The sequence below is a fragment of the Azolla caroliniana genome, unplaced genomic scaffold, assembly GCF_043228905.1.
Source record: "Azolla caroliniana isolate FFs.n. ecotype wild unplaced genomic scaffold, voAzoCaro1.0.p SCAF_3, whole genome shotgun sequence".
Lineage (NCBI taxonomy): Eukaryota > Viridiplantae > Streptophyta > Polypodiopsida > Salviniales > Salviniaceae > Azolla > Azolla caroliniana.
Window position 1 is genome coordinate 16,876,944 of NW_028230438.1, and position 11,631 is coordinate 16,888,574.

General features: G+C 38.4%; 2 protein-coding genes and 1 non-coding gene across 4 annotated transcripts; 1 reads left to right on the forward strand and 2 right to left on the reverse strand.

Moving 5' to 3' along the window:
* Positions 1 to 1,667: 1,667 nt before the first annotated feature.
* On the reverse strand, positions 1,668 to 3,150 carry LOC147866340 (uncharacterized). Its single transcript, XM_087316743.1, has 2 exons — positions 2,023 to 3,150; positions 1,668 to 1,940 (listed from the first exon to the last, which is right to left on the reverse strand). Exons 1-2 carry the CDS (start codon positions 3,148 to 3,150, stop codon positions 1,668 to 1,670), a joined length of 1,401 nt encoding a protein of 466 aa, XP_087172869.1.
* Positions 3,151 to 4,409: 1,259 nt separating this feature from the next.
* On the forward strand, positions 4,410 to 8,671 carry LOC147866341 (nuclear localized protein). 2 transcript variants are annotated; one of them, XM_087316750.1, is made up of 9 exons: positions 4,410 to 4,665; positions 4,755 to 5,942; positions 6,163 to 6,494; positions 6,599 to 6,664; positions 6,992 to 7,054; positions 7,124 to 7,225; positions 7,975 to 8,040; positions 8,125 to 8,200; positions 8,299 to 8,671. In XM_087316750.1, exons 1-9 carry the CDS (start codon positions 4,494 to 4,496, stop codon positions 8,538 to 8,540), a joined length of 2,307 nt encoding a protein of 768 aa, XP_087172876.1. In that variant the 5' UTR covers positions 4,410 to 4,493; the 3' UTR covers positions 8,541 to 8,671. The 2 variants fall into 2 exon arrangements, with proteins under 2 accessions (XP_087172876.1, XP_087172877.1); XM_087316751.1 differs by having other exon boundaries at positions 8,144 to 8,200; positions 8,299 to 8,435.
* Positions 8,672 to 9,258: 587 nt separating this feature from the next.
* Positions 9,259 to 9,338, reverse strand: TRNAL-CAG (transfer RNA leucine (anticodon CAG)). Its single transcript has one exon. It is a non-coding gene; the product is annotated as a tRNA-Leu (tRNA).
* Positions 9,339 to 11,631: the final 2,293 nt, after the last annotated feature.

Consider the following 11,631-nt stretch of genomic DNA (forward strand, 5'->3'; position numbering starts at 1 on the left):
GTGTTGTGTTTCAAGAAAGAAACTCTTCAATGTTCACCATATAGGAGAGTGTTGTGGAATAGTTAGCTTTAGAGAAATTAGGGGAAGAGTTGTTGAAAGTAGTTAGGAATATTACTTGGCTGAGTAGTGAGATATTACACTGGACTATTATTTAAGGGTCTATTCCTAGAGAATAGGGGAGTTATCCTCATGTAATATTTTATGTAATGTCATAATACATTTTTCTCTCTTTTTTGGGTGCCCCTTAGTGTTCCTTGTTGTACTATCTCGTATGATAATATGTGTGTACGTGTATGACAAACGTGTATTACAAACATGTATTTGCATGTATATATATAATCCAATGAAGGTCTATGTAATATAGCTTGGTTGGGTGTGGATTGTTTATTCATAGGAGTTTAGCCCAACACCCTAATGGATAACAAAAGTTTCCCATTTGGTAAAAAGAAAATAATCGGAGTTCAAAGGTGTTAAAAATTGTATATGCGGCGAAGTTTAGAATGTATTATTATCAATGTACCAACAGTGGTACAGAAATATATTAGTAACAAACTCTTATAGAAACTATTATCAAGATGCTTTATTAGCATATAGGAGCATGTTCAACCCTTGATGCAACTTTACTACAACTAATTTTGTACAACATTTGTGTAGTTATGGGTGTTTTCTTTTTTGCATTTTGTACTACAAATCTAATAGACTTTCTCTACAAATTTAAGATCGTCCCTTTGTTTTGTTGTATGGAAGAACGTCCATTTTGTCATGTTGTTTTTAAAATTTTTTGTTTTGTTATAAGGGCGTGTTTTCTTCTCCCGATAGTCACTATCCTACTTACATAAAATGATAATTATGTGCTGAATATTGTTTGGGGAATGCCAAATTAGGGAATTTGTGTAGATTTGAGTAGGAAAACTAGTTTGTTAATAATTGTGTATAGGAAGCAAGCATGAGATAAGAGTGGTTGTGGACTATGGTGGCAACGAGAATAAAATATACTCTAGCAAATTAGATTTTCGATGGCCCTCAAGTGAAGTTTATGAAGTTGCATTTGTTATCAAAACAAGTTCCTCCCTAGTGCATTATATGTAGAAATTTTCTAGATTAAGATAAAATGGACTCCAACACAATATTCAACATGGTTGGTTATGTGTGCTAATCACTTACATTGATGTAACAATTGAGAACATTTATGGTTTGGCTTTGTAGTCCAATACACATGCAAAGCTAGAAATTTAGCTACAAGGTGTGCATTTATGGAAGTTTGGACAATTGTAACTGACTCTAAAATGGCAACAATAAGTGAGCACTAAGTTCTTTGATTATGTAATTGTACAAATATGTTTGTTATTAACATGAATCATATCCATTTCTCAACATTTTCAACTTCAATTGGTGGGATAAACAATCAATCAAGGATATGTTTGCATGTAAGTTCTTTGCTAACACCATATGTGCTTTTGTCTAAAAAATTTACTTGGTTCCTTTTGAATTGAGAGAGATCTACATAATAAAAGCTTAAACAAGAGATAACATGCAAGTTTGGCATTGAATCAAAATTCATTTGAAAAGTTCAAAATCTTGGAGATTGTAATGATTATGATTTCAGAAATACAAAGAAAGAAGCAATGTTTATTACAAATTTATGATTTAAAAGGAATAAACTGCCATCAAGTGGGTTTTTGCCCATGAACTTGGAGCCGATATATGCAAGTATGTGAATTGCTACCATAATTGGAGAGCACATGTAATTTGACGGTTGAGATGAGGTTATCCTTGGCATTCTCATTTAAGTTGAAGGTTTGTACCGGGGAATTCCTATTGATATCATAAGTGAACTCCCCAAGAAAAATCCATGGTGAAGGCTTCCCACTTGATATTGAAGTTGTTGAGCCATAAACGTTGAAGTCCTTGGGTGCACTAGAAATATCATAAGCTATGGCCTACACACATGCAAGCACAAACTATAAGGAAAAAATTCATTGCTAGAGAGGGTGCTAGTATGTTGAAATGGACCTTAGTTACCTTAGATACATGTGTGAGTGTGACTTGATCGGGGAAAATGGGCGTACGAAGCGCAATTTGGACGTGCACATTCGAGCTTGCTGCTAGAGGAAGACATTGTCCTGGTTGGTTGAATCCGGGTTGAAGGATAATGGAGGCAAGGGGGTGAATGTGAGGTTGATTGAAGTAGGTGTAGACTTTCTCCTTCCATGACATTGCACTCATCGGTTGGAAAACGGGGGAGTGATCAAGTATGCGTCCACCCCCGCTCTCGAGTGCGTAGTCAGGTCTCTCTGCAACAACATTATAATGAGGCGTGGACATTTCTCCGATGATCGACAATAGATGCTCGGATTTATGTGGGTTATTGACATGCTTGGATAACTCTTCTCTTATGGATTGGAGCTCGAGGTGTCGTCTCCTAGTGTCTTCTTGCATCTCGAGCCGGAGCTCGTGAACTTGTTCTTCGAGACGGTCAGTGGTGGTCTGAAGGGAGAGAGTGAGGAAGGTTCGGAGCTCGAGGAGCTGATGCGAGGAAGCGAGGGACGGAGAGAAGAAGGAAAGCTTGTGTTTGAGCGAGGGGAGGAAGGAAGCCGGGAGGAGGAAGGAGGCCGAGAGGGAGAGGAGAGAGAGGACGAGGAAACTAAATGCAATGTGGGGGAGGAAAGAGTTAGAGGAGCTGGAGTCAGAGGGTGTAGGGTTGGTTCTAGTGGTTACGGGTGGTCGTCGGTCGTGTTGATGATGATGACTATGGTCGTGTATGGATATGGTCTTGGAGGAGGATTGGGTCTCTGTGGAACGATGATCGTCGATATCATCATGATCGCTATTGCAAGAGGGTTCAATGTACGAGAGAAAGCGTGGGGCAGTTGAGAGGCTCGTGGCCTGAGTGGCTCTCCCGGTAGTGTCATCGCCGGTGCCTTCCGAGCCGCCGGGCCTTACATCGACCGCGCTTCCGGTGGCGGCTTTAGATAAGGTGAACTTCCGAGAACCGTGGGGGGCGGCGAGATATTGTTGGCGATCCTTGACGATGAAGTCTGGTTCTCCTTCACCTAATCTCTCGGCGAGAACATTGATCGGAGATTTTATGCCGCTGTTTCTGGAACGAGATCGAGTGGTCAATGCACCGCCACCATCGGAGAAAGTCATCTCTCTCTTCCTCTCTCTATATATGTATATGTTTGTATATGGAGAGAGATCCGTCTCATGGACTCCTGTGTGCCAGTCAGTCTTCTTCTGTTGTAGGTCTATGAACTATGTTTTTCCTTCTCGTTCATGCTCTTACATTCATTCATTCTCTCTCTGTCTCTGTCTCTGTCTCTGTGTCTGGGCTGCGCTGCTTATGTTTTTGTTTTGCGGCGTTGTGTGCGTGCGTGCAATCATCAGCTTTGCTCTACCGAGTCGTTGATAGCTTTTCTTGGCAACCCAAATTTCAGCTGAAATGTTCGTTAGCTCCCCCCTCCCCCCCCCTCCCCCGGGACAAGTGTGAACACACCACGGATACATTTCTCTTCCTTTTTATTTGATTCATGAGCCATGGCAAAACAGTCTTCTATATTTTTGGGCTTTTCATATCTCAAACGCCCCCCCCCCCCCCCCTCCCGGAAAAAAACAAAACATGCCAACGAACTTTGTCTCATTCACTTGAGAGAGCTTTGCCCATAGCCTACATGACTTGCAAACTCCAATAGGCAAATACTGAAAATGAATAATAATCGAAAATCGAATCCTACCACATTCAAATAATAGGCTATAGCCTCACGCGATCAATGTATGTTTTGGTTTCTATCGAGTCTGACATTATTCGTGATGTTGTTCGATTCGATAGTGCCCCACCATTATGATAGTTGTCCCGTCTCTATATACGAAGCTTTATGAAATCCATTTCGTAATGTTGACCATTTCATGTCCTCTGTCTTTGTCTTTCTTGCAACTGCTTGCGATGCGATTGCATCCTTCATTATATGTTGACCTTGGAGATCAAGATCATGGTACAACTTGGGAAAAGGTCAAGTCTTTGGGGGAGTTCTAGATCTAAAACCTGAAACACCCTTTGTCCGAAATCATACGAGACATTATTAGAGAAAATCCGATATTGGAATTTGTGTGGGGGGGGGGGGGGGGGGGAGGGGGTCTCTAAATTATAAGTGCAAATCTTTTTATTTTTAAACATGACATGATTCGAGAACTATGACGATCGATATTTGACGGATACGTTTGTCTATGCATATGTATGTAGTATGTACACAGTACATACATGAAAGCAATGCGTATTTAAGTGGGCGAGGGGTATTCCGGGGAATTATAAGAAAATACGGAAAAGGGCAGAGTAGGGGCATTTCAGGAATTATCCAAAACCAATGGTCATATGTGCTTTTTGAAAGCGTTTCCCGCCAAAACAGCGCGCACAGACAGACACACACACACAGAGACACAGAGAGAGAGAGAGAGAGAGAGAGAGAGAGAGAGAGAGAGAGAGAGAGAGAGAAGCTATGGCGATGGCGATACCTTCGTCTTCTGATTTTGCTTCTGCTTCTGCTTCTGCTTCGGCTTGGATTGATGAGCTCGACATCGACGACTCAGACATCCTCCAAACCTTCAATAACAGAAGCAGCAGAATAACACCTTCTAGCTCTGGCGATTGCGCTCCTCCTTCTTCCGCAGGTGATAATCTTCTTCACCCTTCCCTTTCGATTCCATCTTCTCCTTATCATCATCATCATCATAGTCGTCATCGTCGTCGTGTTCTTCAGGTAATCTTCTGCTTCCTCTCCCTAGTTCCCGTCCGACCATTCCATCTTCTTCTTCGCAGTTTCCTCCGGGGAAGCTTCAAATCTCTTCTTCATCTGCATCATGCGTTCTTAAACGTTTCCAAAAACCTCCTCCATCTTCATCTTCTTCTCATCTTCAAGAAGTAGGCGACGTTTCTATCGGAAAACTTACTGATGAACAGCCATATCCATTTCAGTCTCCTTCCCCTCTTCTAAAAGAAGTAAACAACGGTATTTCTTGCAGAAAACGTTTTAAAGAACATCAATCTCCATCTCCATCACCTCCTCGGGAAGAAATAAATACCTGCATTGCTAGCAGAAAACGTATTAAAGATAATCCATTTCCATCACCATATTCATGTTCATATCCATCTTCGTCTTCATCTCATCTCGAGGAAGTGAATGAAAATGCTCAAAGAGCACTTATTAAGGAACATCATCTTTTACCATTCCCATCTCCATCTCCCAAATTAGTCAGCAGAGAATGTATATCTGATGTTCGAAATGTGATTTCTCTAAGCCAAAGAAAAAATCTGGCAAAGGAGAATCAACATGGATTACAAAACAAGGAAAATCATAATCTGCCATCAGCTGATCAATGCGTTGAAGAATTTTCTTGTAGAGATGCTGTTCACGGTTTGGAAGCAGAAGGGGAAATTTACATCCATGATAAAGATGACATCGGGGAGAAACTGTTTTCTTCTTCTAAAATTAGGTCCGCAGAGGATTTTCACTATAGAAAGCATCGGAAAGAACACCATCAAATGCATCCACGTCCATCTCCCAAAGAAATATGCAGAGAAATTCGGCCTGATATTGTTGGACTTGATAGGAGTAAGGAAAAAGGAAATCCATTTGAAACTGGATATGAAGATAATCAACATGGCTTACCAAGTGTTATGCGCAAGGAAAACCATGTTCTTCTGTCTGTTGAAGTTCCTAGGTATGTGCATAATTTAGAAGAAGAAGAAGAAGATGAAATCCAGATCCAGGATGATGAAGGGGAGAAATCATTTCCATCTAGGAATTCAAGAGACTGTAGTAAACATATCCCTAAGCAAGTTTCTGGGCAGGGTTATTCCCTGGAAAGAAAATCAAGTTTCCTGCAGAAGGAGAATAATATCCTGTATGAGGGCGCTTCGCAAATATCCAAACGTAATATAGTAACAGGTAAATGTCTTCATAACAACTCTTTTTTATGCCAATGGTTCCCTATATTCACATATTATCAATGCAAATGTTTCCATAGCATTTGATACAACAAATGCAAATGTTTCCATAGGTAGCTTTAATAGAATCAACAATTGGTTTTTCATAGATAGCTTCAGTATAATCCTTGCAATGTTTGCATAGATAGCTTCAATATAACCAATGGAATCAACCGTGGCAGGTATGCCTAAACAAATTCAAGGTATGGGCAAAGTAATACAAGCTCCTGCAGAGAAGATGAAATTTCCATCAGTCCAAACAAGTTTTCCTGTGTCCAGAGAGACTCGTGAACACTCACCATCAAATGATTATAATAGGTCACCTCAAAGAGGATTGCCTTATACAATTCCAGGGCCTGCTGGTGCAGTTCAACGGGGTATCGTACAGCTGGCTCAACAATGCTCAACATATAATGGGAGAACAAAGGAAAATTATAGAGGAAGAAGATCCATTGCTGATGATTCGGATTTTCGAATGATGGCTTGGCTGAATGCCATGAAGTATATCGAGAAGGTTTTCTTGCATTTGCCCCTTGTTACATTGTAAAGGGAAATCTGAAAACTTCATACAGCTCCTTTCGTTCTCAATAAATAAAATGTCCTTTCTGTGTAGGGCAGTCTTCTTTGTCTGTTTCAACCATTAGTTCTGTGAAGTCATCCAGAACAGAAAATCGTGTACCCAAGGTAACCAGAAAACCTGTACTTGTATAAAAAACACATGTTTTGGTTCTGTTTCAACCAATTAAACCTATTTGTTTGTCCAGATCTTCACTCATATACTATTTTCTATTTGAGCAGGTTTTTATGCATACAGAAATCTCAAGACCATTCTAGTTTTACCTATATAAACATATAAATCTTTATAATTATGTATCGCTTTAGATAAAAGTGAACATATCTGAATACAACAGATTTTCATTGCTTTTTTAGACTGTATATGTCATTTCTTTCTTTCTAAATAATGGCAATTTGTTTTCTGTGAGCCCTTCTTACTTTTGTTGTTATGCTTAGCTTGTAGCAGTAATCAAAACATGTAGTCCCAATGGATGTGGAGATATAATGGTGACTTTGAAGGTAATTGCTTTGTACTCACAGAAATCCATGGTACAATGTACTAGTTCATGCTTTCCCTTGATATTATAGGATAAAACAGGCTGTATTGCTGGCACTGTGAACCGACGGGTGATGGTAGAAACTGAGTTCGGTAGGCTTGTGGAACCAGGAGCTGTGATGTTGTTACATCAGGTTGGATTCTTGTATATCAATATCATTTGAAAATGCACGAGTTATTAGATTAACTTTAGCCGTTTCAGATATTAAAATATAGTCGAATATCTTGATGGCCTAGATATTTTTTCTAATGCATGCTATATTCATATTCGTTTGATTGACCAAAATTTGTGTTTGTGGCATTGCCTCATGAAGTACAATGCTGTCGTTTTCATTCCTCATATTGTGACAGAATTCAAAGCCAACTTTTTTAGCATTGCCTTTTAAAAGGGCAATGCTGCCCATTTTCACGCCTTATGAACTGGAAAAATAAAAAATGTGGGCAATCCCAATGTTGAAATTATAAGCAATGCAATACCAAAACTCCAGAATCCAACCCACATCCTTAACACTGTAAAGCACAAGGATTACCACCTATCAACCAATGGGTTCACATTATGCTTTAACGTGTAATGGATCTGTTTTCTATTGTTTTGGTTGATTATATGAAAGCATATCATATGTGCTATAAAATGAGATTTTTATTTAACAATAGTGATGAGCAGGTTGTGTCTCATGGTTATATCGTTGAGGATGAGAATGTCCCATAGCTATACGAATTTGTTTGTGTGCGGGTGATTCTATTTGATTTCTAAGACACATATTACACCTCATTGCTACTTTTTCTTGTTTGTTTGGATCCCTTTATTTGATTCCTAGGACTTCCATTCAGTGATATATTGTCTAGAAAATACTAAGCAGAGTTTTTTCAATCATCTGAACAGGTTGCTGTGTTTAGCCCAACTCCTTATGCACACTACTTGAATATAACAATTAACAATGTGGAACAGGTATGCTTTACATAAATTTGGCAATGAGTCTTCATAGTTATTACTGAATGAATGCCTAGAAGTAACATAGCTAACATTTTTCAGATTTTTGGTAATTCTCAAGAATTTCAGTATGAGGATGAAGCTTCACATGCAAGGAACAAGGAACAAGCATTTATAGGTATATTTTCATTGCATTTAGATATGAACCAAAATGAATATGAATGTTGCAAATGGTCAAACATTCTGGTGTAATATCTATCCTTTATCTGGTCACAGGAAGCAAGCACGACAGAGTTTTTGTTGATGAATCTTCACAGCTTGAGCCAAGAATGGTAGATTTATATGCACAAACAATCCGAGGGAAAAAAATGGGCAATGAAATTCCAGAAGGTGGTGATTTTACAATTGAAGTTCGTAGTAAAGCTGTATGTTCAGCCCCAGAAAATGATGCTTATGATCAGCTTCTAGATGATACTGATATTTTCCAATGTTTGCAATTGGGATCTGCAGTGATTTGATAGTTATCTGTTGCTTCAACTTTGGTTGTTAATGAGCATAATAAAGTGTATAGATTGGCACTTAAATTTGCAATTAATACTGTTTCTATTCTTTTTTCTTGACAATGAACATGATACTTAGTGCGTGAGAAGTTTTCTTGCTCTATAGTACGTGGCATCAGTTTTCCTGCATGAAACCATTGGAAAAACACAATAAAATACCGCAATATGTACAGGAGATTTAATGCATTGTTCAGAGTGTGATGTATGAATGTTAAGAGACACCTGTCGACACAAACAAGGTTCCACTCTTCGGCCTTAACCATTCTAATTGTTTTGAATATTGGAGGATTTGAGCACAGTGAAATATTAGATCCATGGATAGATATTTGCTTTAAGCCTTTCGTAGTTAGAAAAGATGATATCCTTTGGGCATGAGTGAAAACTAAAACATGCAACTTATCTATACTCATTTGTTCTGTTCTGTTCGCGGGTCTGTTACTCGCATCTGTTTTGGTTGAGCAAAGCATTTTGACCTTCAAAATACTGAGAGTAATGCTACATCATGGCACTTCCTCTTCATGCTTTTACATATATGGGTGCCATGTAATCTCTGTAACGGTTAAAGCAAACTTAGATGCCAATGAATACCATAGGTGGAGACGTAGACGTAACTTAATTGACTACAGAAAATGTTAAATATGTATTATAAAGAAAACTGTAAAAATATTTTCTATAATGTCAGGAGTGGGATTTGAACCCACGCCCTTTCGGACCAGTACCTGAAACTGGCGCCTTAGACCGCTCGGCCATCCTGACTTGAATGGGTTATATTGAAGAAACATTATTTTTAATAAATGATAAATAAGGAATTCCTTTTCTAACCCAAATTTCCCTCACATCCGTGAATTGATAAAGCGGGTGATGTTATTGTACTCCTCAAAGGTCAACTATGACCTATCTAGGACTAAGAATGACACTTTTTCCAGAATAAATTTAATGTGGAATTGAGTGGTGTCTCAATCTTCAAAACGTTTACAAATGAATGTTGTAATTGAGAGTGTGGTTGTGATTGTAAAGATGAATGTGAGTAGGACATACATTGGATTGCCATTGTCTTGTGTAGGGAGAGAATTGACAAATGCCAAAATCGACCAATGGGACCAAATAAACATGTACCTATGAAAGGGGGTTACTATTCTCAAGTAAAGACTCTCTATAGCATATAAACCGACTACTAAGAAATCTTTAGTCTTACCCTATGAACTAATCATATTTACAAGACTTAAAATTATTTCTTGCTCATAAAGAGACTTTACGGCATTTCCATGTGGTCCATAGAAGAACAGAGAGACAAGAAGTCATCAATACAATCAATTTTTCTTTAATCCACTCAAACGATTGCAAGCTTAAGCTAAATAGAATAATTGGACTTAAGGCTTGTGATTAAAGAAAGAAGAAAGAAAGATAGATATATAAATTTTATTATCTTCATTGGAGGCCAATTATGACCTATGAGACCAGAAATATGTTGAGAATATGAGGCCAACCACAACCGGTTAGCAAATTGTATGAGAGAGAGACAAGAAACGAAAAACAACAATAGAAAACCATAGACATTGAGACACAAGATTTAACGTGGAAACCTGGAATGGGAAAAACCACGGCAACCCATAGACTTTGAACAGAATAACTATATGGATGAGAATACAAGAGACTCTAAGGCAATGACCTAGAGCTCGTATACCACTTAGTACACAATGATTACAACAGTGGTCATATACCATAATGATTGCCTTAGGTGTATTTATACTCATAAACAATATGGGTTATTTGCAAATATAACCCATACCGTATGAGTCTGATTCGGCCGAATCAGACATAGTCCGGATCGGCTACGGGCTGATCAACCCTTGTCCGACTCAGCTCTTTGCCGGCCTTTGTCCCGATCCAACTTATGTTCTTCCCATCCGGAGAGACCAATTTCCCCAACAAAATATTACATTTTCGCGAAATACATGTGAAATTGAGAAGTAAACCATGACTTTCAAGTATTTTGCTAATGAATGTTGCAATCAAGATTGCACAGTGTGACTATGACATAAATTTGTGTAAGGATTGACATTTTCCCTTGTCATAACACATTGGCTATGTATAAGATATGAACCAACTACTAAGAAATCTTTAATCTTACCATATGGCCTAATCATATTCACAAGACTTAAAACTATGCCTTAACCACAAAGAAACTTTTCCACATTTCCCTATGCTCAATAGAAGAGTAGAGAGACAAGAAGTCAAGTATAATCAATTTTTAATTAATCCACTTTAATGATTACAAGCTTAGACCAAATACCCTGATTAGGTTTAAACCTTGAATCAAGGAAAATAATTATGGGCGGATACAGAGAGAGTCTTAAGCTTTAACTCTAGGGAGTCTAAATTAGGAAGAACCCTTTCAAACGGTTTATAGCTCTCCTTTATTTAACATTGTCGCAATTATGTCCCTTCCATACTCATGAGGGTATAAAGGTTTATAGATATTACCTTTATACCTTATTATCATGTTTGTCCATCCTCTCTATTTTCTCATGGTCTTTGAGTTGCCATGTGGGTTCCACTACTGTAGTCTTTTCAATAGTAGGTTGGTCCAACTTATTCTCCTCACCTTGTCTGAGTTTGACATCGTGCTCTTTAATCTCACTCCTCATCTCTAAAATTCTTGATGCATGAGGCTCTCATCTCCATTCAATTGTTGAATCCAACCATTAGGGTATCAAGTTGCTATTTAATATTTGTTGCTTCACGAGCTTGCGTCTTGTACTTCGGGTGCTCTAACTTTGGCCAATGGTGGTTCATAGCTTTATCTATCCTCATTGTTCTATAGCATAATTCCTTGCAAAGTTTATTGGTTGATGTCAATGTAATTTTTTGGAGGAATAGTTCTCAACAAACAAAAAATATAAAGCTAGCCTAACAACTTGCGGCAAGGCAAATGCAACTGCATGACAAGGGTTATGATCGTGAATGGTTTTTCAAAAGATTACAATCTATGCATAGGAAAGAATCCATTAAATGCCTTAATTTCGGGAATGGTCGTTGGACACTAAAT

Bases quoted from the DNA above. Each gene is read 5' to 3' on its own strand.
- LOC147866340 (XM_087316743.1), bottom strand. From the start codon at position 3,150: ATGACTTTCTCCGATGGTGGCGGTGCATTGACCACTCGATCTCGTTCC. The intron at 1,941-2,022 runs GTAACTAAGGTC...GCATGTGTGTAG, and splicing joins CACTCACACATGTATCTAAG to GCCATAGCTTATGATATTTC.
- LOC147866341 (XM_087316750.1), top strand. From the start codon at position 4,494: ATGGCGATGGCGATACCTTCGTCTTCTGATTTTGCTTCTGCTTCTGCT. The intron at 7,055-7,123 runs GTAATTGCTTTG...TTGATATTATAG, and splicing joins ATATAATGGTGACTTTGAAG to GATAAAACAGGCTGTATTGC. The intron at 8,201-8,298 runs GTATATTTTCAT...ATCTGGTCACAG, and splicing joins CAAGGAACAAGCATTTATAG to GAAGCAAGCACGACAGAGTT.